This window comes from Rutilus rutilus (assembly GCF_951802725.1).
Source record: "Rutilus rutilus genome assembly, chromosome: 7".
NCBI classification, from domain to species: domain Eukaryota; kingdom Metazoa; phylum Chordata; class Actinopteri; order Cypriniformes; family Leuciscidae; genus Rutilus; species Rutilus rutilus.
Genome location: NC_140221.1, coordinates 28,129,476 through 28,142,641, shown reverse-complemented (window position 1 = coordinate 28,142,641; position 13,166 = coordinate 28,129,476). Strand labels below are relative to the sequence as shown.

General features: G+C 36.3%; 3 protein-coding genes across 7 annotated transcripts; 1 reads left to right on the top strand and 2 right to left on the bottom strand.

The window, feature by feature from the left end:
* Positions 1-765: 765 nt before the first annotated feature.
* Positions 766-5,254, bottom strand: rpl7a (ribosomal protein L7a). The gene is made up of 8 exons (XM_084415087.1): positions 5,174-5,254; positions 4,315-4,435; positions 3,949-4,098; positions 1,987-2,127; positions 1,735-1,814; positions 1,348-1,478; positions 1,067-1,136; positions 766-911 (listed from the first exon to the last, which is right to left on the bottom strand). The coding sequence occupies exons 1-8, from the start codon at positions 5,174-5,176 to the stop codon at positions 807-809; spliced, it is 801 nt and encodes a 266-aa protein (XP_084271213.1). The 5' UTR covers positions 5,177-5,254; the 3' UTR covers positions 766-806.
* Positions 5,255-5,607: 353 nt separating this feature from the next.
* Positions 5,608-9,871, top strand: med22 (mediator complex subunit 22). 5 transcript variants are annotated; one of them, XM_084414496.1, is made up of 5 exons: positions 5,608-5,683; positions 6,281-6,440; positions 6,530-6,610; positions 7,293-7,501; positions 9,322-9,871. In XM_084414496.1, the coding sequence occupies exons 2-5, from the start codon at positions 6,318-6,320 to the stop codon at positions 9,491-9,493; spliced, it is 585 nt and encodes a 194-aa protein (XP_084270622.1). In that variant the 5' UTR covers positions 5,608-5,683; positions 6,281-6,317; the 3' UTR covers positions 9,494-9,871. The 5 variants fall into 5 exon arrangements, with proteins under 5 accessions (XP_084270622.1, XP_084270625.1, XP_084270623.1 ...); XM_084414497.1 differs by having other exon boundaries at positions 5,629-5,683; positions 6,270-6,440; XM_084414498.1 differs by having other exon boundaries at positions 5,635-5,687.
* A 247-nt stretch (positions 9,872-10,118) lies between these two features.
* On the bottom strand, positions 10,119-13,001 carry cUnh9orf78 (chromosome Un C9orf78 homolog). Its single transcript, XM_084414495.1, has 9 exons — positions 12,778-13,001; positions 12,520-12,579; positions 12,309-12,360; positions 12,117-12,187; positions 11,949-12,026; positions 11,619-11,816; positions 11,348-11,484; positions 10,625-10,726; positions 10,119-10,535 (listed from the first exon to the last, which is right to left on the bottom strand). Exons 1-9 carry the CDS (start codon positions 12,855-12,857, stop codon positions 10,441-10,443), a joined length of 873 nt encoding a protein of 290 aa, XP_084270621.1. The 5' UTR covers positions 12,858-13,001; the 3' UTR covers positions 10,119-10,440.
* Between the last annotated feature and the right edge of the window lie 165 nt (positions 13,002-13,166).

Genomic DNA, 13,166 nt, shown 5'->3' with positions numbered 1-13,166 from the left:
CAGCAGTTATAATCCATTTATTCACTTCGAGCATAAACCTAAAATTTCCAACTTAAACTTTTATGAATTTTAAATGCTTTGGAGCACAGACTTAAGTTTGTTAAAGTCTGTTATTGAAGATGACACTTGGCAGAATATTCCTGAAGTGATTTTTTTTTTAAGTGAACTTAAGGTTATAGAATTTTACATTTATGAAAAATTCACAATACTATTTTATGAAATATACCATCCAAAACACATTTTACTCAAACTGCAAGAAAAATCAAGCCATAGATCTAAACTAGTTGTTTCAAATTTGAGCTTGATATTTCAAAGAATGAGCTTTCAGCAAGATTGTTTGCGCAGTACCAAAAGCTTCCACTAGATGAAATTAGATTCCCATTCATTTCCAATGCAGTTCTAGTGACTTTCAGAATAACCTTCTTAATCATGTCCATGATTTTGTGTTCACATAACCTTTATCAAGTTTTGTACCATTCTAATAAAGTAAAAGTTAAGTCGAAAATGATCAAAGAGCACCAGAGGGTTATTTATGGACATTAATGGGATGCCCTTGAATATAAATACTGAAACCTATTTTTTACAGTCTATGGTTGAAACCTAGCTCTATAAGGTGGTTTCATTTAAATAAAATATTTTTAGAGATTTGTATAAAGGTTACACAAATGTGTATAAACAGTACCTGAAATCATTCAGTTGAATGTATCGACTAAGATGTAAAAAGTGAAATATTGAAAGTTTAAAAAGAACAAGTCAAACTCAAGATACTTGTGTGAAAATTTTTATTTATTAAACAATATGGGACCTCAACCCAGTTTAGTAGCCAGCTCCTTGGCCTTTGCCTTCTCGATTTTAGCAATGCGAGCAGTTGACTTGGAACCCAGGACATTGCCTCCCCAGTGACGACGGATCTGAAGAGAGAATTGAAATGGGAGAAAGAAATGTTAGACTCAGAAATCAGTTAGCAGAAAGCAATTTGGTTATACAAAGTGAAATAAGTTAATTGAAAATCAAAGTGTAGTGTATTCGTTTCAGCAATTGCAACCACAGCAGGAAACAAACTGACCTCCTCGTATCTGTCATTGTAGTTGGTCTTGATAGCTTCCACCAGTTTAGCAAGAGCTGCTTTGTCTTCACTAAAGAGTGGGGGAGAAGGACAAAAACAAAACATTAACCACAAAGGTGTAGTGACCATAATGCCCAAATTAGTGTGAAACTGCAAATCATTTTGCTCAGGGTTAAAAAGCTCTTTGAAACCACATGGTTGTTCAGTTGAAGAAATTCAGACATCATAGCCATAGGATGTGCAGCACAGGAAAGTGAAACATGAATGTGTTTGTTACTCACGGGTTGGTCTGTGTGAAGGCAACAGAAGTGCAGGTCTTTCTGTGCACAAGTCTGCCCAGTCTGGCCTTGCCCTTGACAATGCAGTATGGGACACCCATCTTACGGCACAGAGCAGGCAAGAACACCACCAGCTACAGATGACAAATTAAACCAATTAAGAATCGACAACAATCCCCACATATACAAATCAAACCAGAAGCCAAAACAATTCTGAAAAGAATCGTTACAGAGATGCTCCTGAGAGACATTGAGTGGTTGTTGCTCAGGGTTAAAAAGCTCGTATTTTTAATCTTCATTTTGAATTCAGTTGAAGAAATTCAAGACATCATTGCAGACAACCACAACAATTTATGACAAGATGTCCATTCTGTACAAAAAGAGAAACACCTCAATGGGATCCACATCGTGTGCAATAACGACCAGCTGTGCCTTCTTGCTCTCCACTAGTGTGGTCACTGTGTTCACACCTGAGAAATAACGAGACAAAAAAGATATACAACTAGCACTGGACAAAGGGAGGCCTTGAAGTCAAAAAGGTTGAGAACAACTGATGGATGCCATGTACAAATGACTAACTCATAACTCAGGAAAAGATTGTACCTTTCAGTGTATTGAAGGAAAATACTTAAAAAGACCCACCTGCACGGAGGACTGGTGGCCTCTTGGTGGGCACGTCTCCCTTTCCAGCTGCCTTCTGTTCAGCACGAGCCAGCAGTCTCTGTTTCTTCTCCTGCTTGGTCTCTGGCCTGTACTTGTGGGCTAGCTTGAACAGCTGGGTAGCTACAGAAAGTTACATTTAAACAATTTTAAGTGTAAATGTAAAAGCCAATCATAATCAAAGTTTTAGCAATCATAATTCTTGCAATGCCAGGTCGCTCTAAGCTTACAATTTAGGACAAATTTAAGCCAACACTAATTTTAAAGTACAATTCCTAGGCAGCATTATATACCATGCAACAGTGCATCAGTGATCTTGGTGGAAACTGTCATCAACTTTTCAGATAGCAAATATTCTTCACATCATCTGCACATCCACAAGTAGTAAAATGCCACAACTTCTAATAAAACATTTAGAGGACGATCAATGTTTTTACTGATTAACTGGTGGAACTATTGGTTTTGTTATAAAAAATTAATTTGGTTGAATTCCCTCTGAGATATACAATGAGACTTGAAAGTTACATTAAAATGGATAGTTCAACTAGCCTAGAAATCTAGACGCACCCTAGCGGCAGCAACATTTATGTTGCAGCCAGGGTAATCTAGCAACTCTCCGTTGACTTTCGGAGCTGTAAAAACCTAAATTGGGTCAGGCCAATCACATCGTGTATAGAGTAGGAGGGGCGGGCTTAATGACGACAGAGTTGCGATGGTTCCCCGCTACTTGAAAACAAAGAATGGCTGCTGGAGAACAGTCTTTCGAATCGGCTTTGGCCGCGACTCTGGAGGACTTGAGTTACGTTTTTCTTTGAGAAAAGAGCAAAGAACGGCACTTAAGTCATTCTTAAAGGAAGATGTGTTCGTAGTTTTGCCGGCCAGATTCAAAAAAGTTGAATCTATCAACTAACGTTAGCTCCGCTGTTGGGAAAACGCTCGGGTTTGTTGAAGCGCTGTCCTATTGCGCGCAGAATGAATTTGAAAGACAGCCGTTTATCCCGCCCCTCGGATTGAGCCGTGTCTATGGTGAGTTGCCAGACCTAACATCTTGAGGTCTGGCTTGCCAGGCTATAGTTCAACATAAAAAAAAAAAAAAAAGTCAGTGATTACTCACCCTCTTGTCATTCCTAACCCGTAAGACTTTCGTACATCTTCAGAACACAAATTAAGATCTTTGTAATAAAATTTGAGATTGTTCTGTCCCGCCATTGACAGCCTATACCATAAAGTAGCTATTAAAGGCATCATTGAAGTAATCCTTGTTACTTTAGTGGTTTGCTCTCAATTCTATCAAGCGAAGCGAGTGCTGTTTGCGCAAACCTTTTTCACACCACTTTATCTACAAAATATTAATCTAGAACACGCGTTCACACAACATCTGCTCACATCGACATGCATGTGGTACTCTTGTGAACGTGTCAGAGATTAAAATTTTCTAAAAGTACTGAATTGTGCTTTTTTGCACAAACAAAAGGACTCTCGTTGCTTCATAAAATTGAGGTTAAACCACTGGAGGCACAAGGATTTATTTAATGATGTCTTTACTACCTTTCTGGGGCTTGATAGTGGTCATTGCATAGACCATCAATGGAGGAACAGAAATCTCTCAGATTTCATTAAGATCTTCATTTGCGTTTTAAAGAAACGAAAATCTTACAGGTTTGGAACGACATGAGAGCAAGTAAATGACAGAATTTTCCTTTTTGGGTGAACTATCCCTTTAATTATTGTTAAATATTTATATTATCAGGGTTAATTCATTGTTAATTTTCTAGTAAAGCACTTTTACATTGAGCAGAAATTTTCCTTCACATTACAGATTAAAAACCTAATTAATCTTACCAGCACATTTTCTATTTTTAGTTATCGTATCAGCAAAATCCACGATCGTCTGCCTCTACATGCGTTGTTGTACATACAGCATCAGAATGTCAAGAGACTCACCAGTCTGGCGGTCCAGAGCCTGGGTGAACTGGTTGATCGCAGGGGGAACCTTCAGACGCTTGTAGAGAATAGCCCGCTGCCTCTGTAGCCGAACATAACGTGGCCATTTCACAAATCGGGTCAGATCACGCTTCGGCTGGATGTCCTGACCTGAAGATTAAAGCGCATGACTTTGTTGCAATAAATGGCAAAACAAATTGTCTATTGATATCCAGACATTTGTGCATCAGCGATCTTGGTGGGAGATTGTCAGCATTATTGTTAAGATAGCAAATATTCGTTACATCATCTGCACTTATTTGACTGTCACACACTTCAAACAACTGTGTGGACTCAAATCTCATCAGCGGTCCAGTTGTTACTCACCAATGCCAAAGTTCTTAGGCCTCTTCTCAAACAGGGGGTTCACGACTTTCTTGGCCTCATGCTTCTTGGCCACTGAAGGGGCTGGTGCCACCTTCTTCCCCTTAGCCTTCTTCCCCTTAGGCTATGAAGAAACAACATTACTTAATTTGAGTCCACAAACAGCAGAACATTCAACAGAAACAGCATTTTACAGCTCTTGCTCAGTTTAAAAGATGAGTTCTACACAATGTTCAGGTGAAGAAATTCAAATTCATCACTGCAAAAGACAAAAAACACACACAAAAAAAAACAATGTTGTGACATGCGTTGTAACAACTTAATCGCTCACACAATTTAGCATTGCAGACATAAACGTTTACCCAACACTGCATTTTATTTAATCATAATTGGCAAATTATTAATAAACAAACGGCGCGTAATACTGTAAACTACAACAACGCATGTGTTTAAGAAACACCAGCGGGCCGATACGATTCATTTTTGGCCTACAAATCAATACGCTAACATATTAGCATTAGAGTTAGAGTCCATTATTGAATTACTCGTAATAATAAACATGTTATTAAAAAAAATACATTTATTAACCGTTTTAAAACTTCGGACAATTAAATGCTTATGGTCTAAATGCGCCACATCTCGAGTCGTCTAGCTGACATAAAGCGGACACTACACCTTACAGAAGTTCTCATAAATCTTCATCTACATACTTAAAATGATCACAATTCTCGTTCAGAGAGCAAGCGCTGGTGCTTTATTTTCCATAACCGATTTATTATGAGTCCTACAACAGCCTACAAAATAGGATGCTTAAGGATTTTAAGAAGTGAAGGCTTCCAAGTCAAAACCATACAACACTCACCATGTTGGTTCAGACGGAAAGGAAGAAGAAGAGGATTGTGGGAAATATAACTACCGCGACAATTGGTAATGACATCATCTGTACGCGACAGAACAAAAGCTCATGTTTATTTGAAGCGATATTAGAAAAAACACGAATCCGGTCAGTGTAATTATTGTGGACTTCCAGAAACAGTAGATTATGTGCTGATTAACTGTAGGGCGTATGAAAGTGAAAGACTCCAATTAAAAGAGGAATTAAATCCTCTGACATTACAGAATGTGCTAAACAGTTCTTATAAAGGTTATAAAGCTCTTATAAGTTTCCTGAAAATAACAAAGTTATATAATAGAATATAGGTAGATTTTTCTTCTTTTCCCCCCTCTTTAAATATTATTATTTTTCCTTTGATATCATTGCCTCACGCTCCATCCCAGTAGGTGGAGGACTATGCACCATAAGCTGGTTTGCCAACCGCAATAAAACACCAAAAGAAGAAGAAGAAGCGATATTAGAAGAATGCTTGCCGGTGTAAGTAGCGATTTTATATATTTAAGCTATAGTACCTACACTGTTCTTAACTCATTAATTATTAATGCGAGATGTACAGTCGCAGAAATATTTACGCGCTGGTAAGTTATAGCGTTTGAGTGGAACAAAATAAATCTCATATGGAGATATTCGCAAATGCATTAATCTAACGTTAACTGTGTTGAAGAATAGAGACAGTAATCTTGGTTCCACTTTTATGTGTTTCTTAAAATAGCCAGAATAGACATTTTCACAGATGGACGAGCTGTTATTAAATGAAGTTGCGTCGCCATCACGAGCACATAGGCTATTTGACCATTGATATCTTAATTATGCAAATAAGAACGTTAAACGAGGATTTACAAGTGTACAGTATGAAATGTAAAAACTGACTACATATGGATATTACTAACGACTAAGCTTACAGTATAAACTGTATTAAACATGTAATAACCAGTATTATTAAGGGTCAAAAAAATTAGAACATACTTTCATGAGCACAATATCATATAAAATGCAAAAATGCCTGTTTATTATATGTGCTTAGTAGCGGTTTGTGTGAAAATTAATTGCAATTCTAATAAAGTTTTGTTTCAGATCCTTACTAAGTAGAGAGTGACCGAAAAGTGCAGAGATGACCTCACAGAGAGTCCTCCCGCAAAGCAAAGAGACTCTACTGCAGAACTACAACAAGAGACTTAAAGATGACATCAGGTCAATTCTAGACAATTTTACAGAAATAATCAAAACTGCCAAGGTATGTTAGCATGCATGCATTGTGCTGGATGACATTCATATTGATATGATTTAGCTCCAAAACAATAATCTGGTTATCTCATCGATCAGGTGGAAGATGAGACTCAGGTTTTCAGGGCGACACAAGCTGAGCAGGACCACTATGAAATGCATGTGCGAGCCGCCAACATTGTAAGATCTACAGTGATAAACAGACACCTCCGATACCAGTTAACACATTTAAAAGGACAGTTCACCCCAAAATGAAAATTCTGTCATCAATTACTCACGCTTGCGTCATTCCAAATCCATAAGATTTTCCGTTCATCTTCAAACACATAAGGATTTGTAAAAAATAATCTGTGAGATTTCTGTCCCTCCATTGAAAGTTTAATTGCCCAAGACTTTGACGTTTCAAAACGTGCATAAAGAGATTGTAAAACATTGATCAGCAGATATATACATAGGGCACTCACATGGTAAACAGAATCTCAGTTGTACTCATTGTCATTGGTTCTTGCATGTCAAGCTTCCGTATACCATATTTGATTTGCTGTATGTGCGTTCGCTGATCAAGGTTTATATGTGAATAAATCTTAAATCTGTTCGTCATATAAAGCGTCCGTGTCTCTTCAGAAGACTTGGATTAAACCGCTCGATTCATTTCATTTATTTTACTATCCCTTTACATTTTGAAGCGACTAGACTTTAAATGAAGGGACATAAATCTCTCAGATTTCATTAAAAATATCTTCATTTTGTGTTCTGAAGTTGAATGAAAGTTTCATGGGTTTGTGATAACATGAGGGTGAGTAATTGAAAACAGAATTTTCCTTTTTGTGTGTACTATACCTTCAATGTGTTTGTGTTTTAGGTACGTGCAGGAGAGTCTCTCATGAAGCTTGTCTCGGACCTGAAGCAGTTCCTCATCCTAAATGACTTCCCCTCTGTCAACGAGGCCATCAGTCTCCGCAACCAGCAGCTGCGCACGCTGCAGGAAGAGTGCGACAAGAAGCTCATCTCCCTGCGTGATGAGATTGCCATCGACCTGTATGAGCTCGAGGAAGAGTATTACTCCTCCAGGTACAAATAGACCAGTGATCCCAAACGTGTGCAGTTACCGCTGCCTTCCATTGCTTACAAACGTGATGCATATGTACATCATAAGAACATAACACAGGGTGATTTATGGAGCCAGGCATTAATATGTCTATAAAGATATTTTTAATTTACTTATATATAACCAATTATTGGCTCCAACCATTGATCATTTTATAATATACGCTAACCTTGTTGGTTTGTCGTGTTTGTTTTATTACATCTTGCTAGTTTGGTCCTCCATACACATACACACATTCATATCATACCATTGTGCCTTAATAAGAGTGTTCGTTCTTGCAGGTAAGCCTATAGCTAATGAAAGAGTGTATTCTCCTCTCACACACCTCAGTCATGTAGTAAGACTCACTTACAATTTAGATACTGTAGACGGTTGGGTTTTATTCCACATGTCATGTTTATAACAAGCCAGACATCATCATATCTGTTTCTGCTATGCTTCTAATATAGTAAAATCCATATATCCATATTGTCATATCCATCCATATTGCAGTCACACCAAAGACATTATAAAGCACTTTCCATATAACTGGTTTTGTACAAGAAACCCTTCTGTTATACACATATAAGTGCATGTAAATATTTCTCCTCCGGGTGCCTTAATCAATTATGTTTTAGAAGATTTACTTCATTTTGCAATCAGGAATCAGGATGTGTATTTACTTTTATTAATGGTGCTGGTCAGATTCATTTTTTATAGAGATTAGTATAGGATAAATCTGGATCTTTATTGCTATTTAAAGATTTTAGATACATTTAAGCGCAAACATTGTAACCATTAATAGTTGTATGTGAAGAGAACATTTCTTTGGGTTATAATGGAAATTATTTCATAATTGAAATAGTTTTTAATTTTAATGTCATTTGATATTTGATTGGATGAGCTTAGAATAATAATAAAAAAAGAATATAGGGTGCTGTAAGTATTGTATAAATTACTTTTAAAGAATCATATTAATTTGCTTACTGGACGAAAATGGTTAAGATCAAGAAACAATTTGTTTTTGTTTTTTTTCATAAATGCCATTTTTTCTTTCTTTTTTTCTGTTAAATTAATTGAATATTGTGCAACTGGCAAAATATTTTAGCTTTCAGTGGCATATGTCAAATGTAATATTTATCATTTTAAAAAGCATTTGTTTTCCTCAGTGGTTTAAAATCGCACTATACTGTGTTTCTTTGTGGTGACGTATTTAGTAGAAACAGTGTTGGTCACATAAGTGCCTGTTTAAAATGTATCAGATTATTTGTCAGTTTTTCCACAAACCATTTTAAATTCCAGAAATAAACCAGATAGAAACGAGAGCACATTTAGTGTCCGATCTATTATTTGCTCGTCTCCGATTTGGAATTTATGTTCTGCCTCTGTCTGTTGAACTCATAGTCTAAATTCTCTACTGCTTACAGCCTTTCGCTTTTCATCTATTAAGCAATTCTATTATTAAACTCTACACACATCTGTTCAATGCACAGAAACACAGCAAACAGAAGAGTAATGTGATCTGACAGACCAAAACTCAAAGGACATCATGTGACCACACGTTTCCAATCAATAAGTTAGTGGCAATCCTGAGCAATGCTTTTCACAACTTCCTTTCCCTGCTTGGGCTTCCTTTCCCGGTTCTTTCATGTTTTGTGAGTTTGTCTGTGTATGTGTCCTTTATGAATGTCCCATTATTCATATATACTCCTAATTGTTTACTGAGTGTGTTTTTAGGCAGAAGTGGACAGTAGAAATGCTAGTTTGTGTGCTTGTGTGTAACGTGTGTGTATAACGTTTCTAGCTGTGGACAGTGGGATGGTGTTGAGTTGCCACTTTGTGAGGCCTTTCATCGGCGGGACAGTTGGGGGTCCCCCGAGACGACCTCTGACCTTTCACATGCCAACCCAGAGGATTCAGACCATTTGGGGACCCAGGAGTCCATGCACGGCAGCAGCACTAGTGAGCAGTCGTGAAATACTGGCGGCTTCCTTCATGGACCAGTTAGATTACACCGCCAAGAAACTTTCCATCTAAATAAGCCCCATCTAAAACCTCCAGCTGTAGACTGCAAATCTAGAGAACTACTTGAATTGATGAGATTTTTTTTCTGCAAAAATGACACTGAATTAATACTGAGAACATTTCTTATAAATAGTATTTCAGTATTGAAGCTGGGTAACTTAGTTCTGGGTAATGGTATAATTAAGTGTTTTTCTTTCAATCTGTTTATTGGTTACATTTAATGCCTTTAGTTTGAGTAATAATGCAACTATTCTCTACATTATTTTCATTATTGTTCTGCAAAAAAAAAGTAGAATTAAAATGATTCTGTAATTAAACTTGTTTAATGGAAGTGGTGTTTTTTATGCTAATAGAAAATAAGACTTCTTTGTAAACATGCTGTAATGCTCTTCATAACTGCCAAGAAAGTGTTCTTTGTTATTTTAATCACACACACATAATTATATATATATATATATATATATATATATATATATATTATATTATATATATATATATATAAATGTTATTGCTGTGATACCTAAGGGTGATCTTTTCATTTTAGGCTGTTACAAGACTTCCAAGCAAAAACTGTAATAGAGATTAAAATTGTACTTTTATTTCATTAGGAAATTCTGTAGAATAAAAATAACTTTTAATAATAAAAAATGAGGTTTAATTAATATAGTGATCAAGCAATTTTGTTGAAACACATAACATTAACATGTTGCACAGTCCATAACTATTAAACCAAAATGTTCTACTTTTAAAAACGATCAATGGTTTGGGGAAAGTTTTATTGTAAAATGTTTGATTGTAAGCTATGGGGACATTTTTACCGGTAAAAAATATTTACATCACTCAGTTTACAGAGAGGAAAAAAAGTGTACATCTAGTTGACTATAACAAAGGTGGAGGATTAGTATCGTCGGTTCATCTTCTTGAATTTCTCATAGTGGTAGTCATCTGTGGCCTTCTCGTTATTCGGTCTCTTGCGGAAGTTGGGTGGTGAGGCTGGAGAACAAAAACAAACATCAACATAAATTCATTAAATGCAATTCAATCTGTCAATTAAGCAAAATAGGTTGTCATCCTGATCTTACGCTCAGGTGCCGGATTCTCAGTGTCTCCTACTCGTAGCGGCCTGGCTTTGGGCTCTTCTCTGTGGGCTCTTCTCTGGGGAGCGTTCACATCCTCGTGATAGACTTGAGGGAAAGAACAGAAAATGACTTAACATTTCTCCTTTAGGGAAGGACAGGAAATGTTTCAAATATTCCTAGTTAGTAATCCACATGTTTAAACATTAGGCATAGATGAAGCTGTAATTGATAAAACTGTTAACTGGATCTTGATGTGATGGACAAAACAATACTTCTGAATATAAAATACACATAGGTTTACTGATACAGTAAATTGGTTTATGTAAAGAAATTATTGCATAATTATTTATTGAAGGACAAATACATTTGTTACAAAAAATTCTATTTAAAATAAAATGTTTTGTAATTTCGATTCATATAGGAATCCTGAAAAAAATAAAATAAAAATTAAGTAGCACAACTGCTGTCAACATTGCTAATAAGACAAGTTTCTAGAGTAGCAAATCAACAATGATTTCTGAAGGATCATGTGACACTGAAGATGAGTAATGGCTGCTGAAAATCACAGATTTTAAATGATTAAAATAGAAAAGAGCTATTTTAAATTGTAATAATATTTCACAGTACTGTTTTACAGTATTTGGTGAACATGAGAGACTTCAGAAACATTACAATCTTACTGACCCCCCAACTTTTGAAGGAACGGTAGTATATGTGTACACTTACAGCGATTATGCTGGACGTAATTCACAGCAATGTTAGTGGGAACAAAGGAGGTCCCGTTGTCTTTCTTCTTATTCCTCTGCTCAGCAAGCAGCTTTGCTTTGGCATCTTCTGTGCTAATGATGTTCTTTATCTTCGCACTTAAAAGGATTGAAAAAAAGAGGGTTTTGGAGTTGGCATCCATAGCTAGGTAGGTGTAATTAGCCAGACTACAGAGAAAAATATCTGAAGCGATCAATAGAAAATGTCTGAATTAGTTTTGGTCTTTACTTACTCTATCCCCAGGTCCACCTCTGGAATTCCACTCAGCATCTGATTGGACAACATCTCTTCGGTCTTTTTGGCAGAATTGACACGGATGCTCTCTGGAAGCTCGTACAGGAGGTCCTCTGGATTCTTCACCTTCACCTTCTGCACCTCTGCCTCCACCATGCCTTTCTTTTTCTTTAACTCAGTCTCAATGTACTTCATCCTGAATGAAATCACATACAAAGAGAGAGAAGATAAAAACATAAACTGAGGCAAACACCAGTGAAGAAAGACCATCATGCAGAAACTTGAATGCAGATGGTTTGCCCACACACATTGTCTGCACCGAACTTACATGTCTGCATCTTCATCTCGTCTGTTAGTCTCTGCAGAAAAGGATGTTCCAAGATTCAGGTCGTTTTCATCCGCTGTCCTATAGTGGAGGAAAAGTTAATTATTTAAGTTATAAAATACAAAAACATCAACTTTAAATGAAAAGCAAACATGATATCATAACACTTACATGTCTCGGTTTCTGTCTTTAACTTTCTTCATGTCAACAACACCTCCAGTCTTCAGTTTAAATGGGTCGTCCTAACGCACAAAACATAAATGATTTCTTCATTAGTTATTAGATACACAAACTAAAACACTACAAGACCTTGATTGTACTACAAAATGTAGTTTGATAAAAAAAATAAAAATAAAAACATACCTCAAGCTCAGCATCCAAAGGAAGCTTCTCTCCTACAAGTAACGTTGCAATGCTGGAGGAATAGAATGAAAAAGTAACATGTATTATTCCGAAAATAATTGAGCATAATTGATAATGATTTTGTATACAAAAATTAGAAATTAAAAATTAAACACTGTACAAAAATAAGACTTGTGCAAACGTTTAAGATTGACTAGACATCTTGACCAACCTCACTCCATGCTGCCTTTTTCGTAAACTTTGAAGCTCCTTGGCTTCATCCAGTTTGGACCTTGGAAACAAATTTAAATGTAACATATTTAAAAATATTTACATTATATATTGTTTATAAAAAGGCATCTGCATGTAACATCTGAATAATTCTGACACGTGAATAAATGCTTTTCTGTAGTTCGGTTGATCTATTATGGCAAAATTTTGTGTACGTTATTTGGCCTGAATGTGATAAACATAAATAACGCTAACGTACCTGACCACGGCTTTCGTCTCATCGTCTTCCTCGTCGGATGAATCCTCTTTCTTCCTCCTAAAATTCTTACCCGGCGGCATGATTTCAAAGAACAATTTAAATCTATATACTTAATGTTTATTTTACCCCTTCACACGCCAGTACGCAACGTCGGCGGTCTGTATTTAGTGACGGACCTCTTTCTCCACATTTCCCGAAACTTCCGCTGACATCACAATTACTGTATTAACAGCTGATCTAAGATCAGCTCATCCGTTTTCCATATAACCGTTTAACGGAGTAAAGCGACTGTGGAGGATAAAGAGACTGGTTGAAGATCAGCTACTTTTATGAAAAAAAAAATGAAAAAAAAAAAAACCCGAAGTAAAAACAATAACAAAAACAATTAA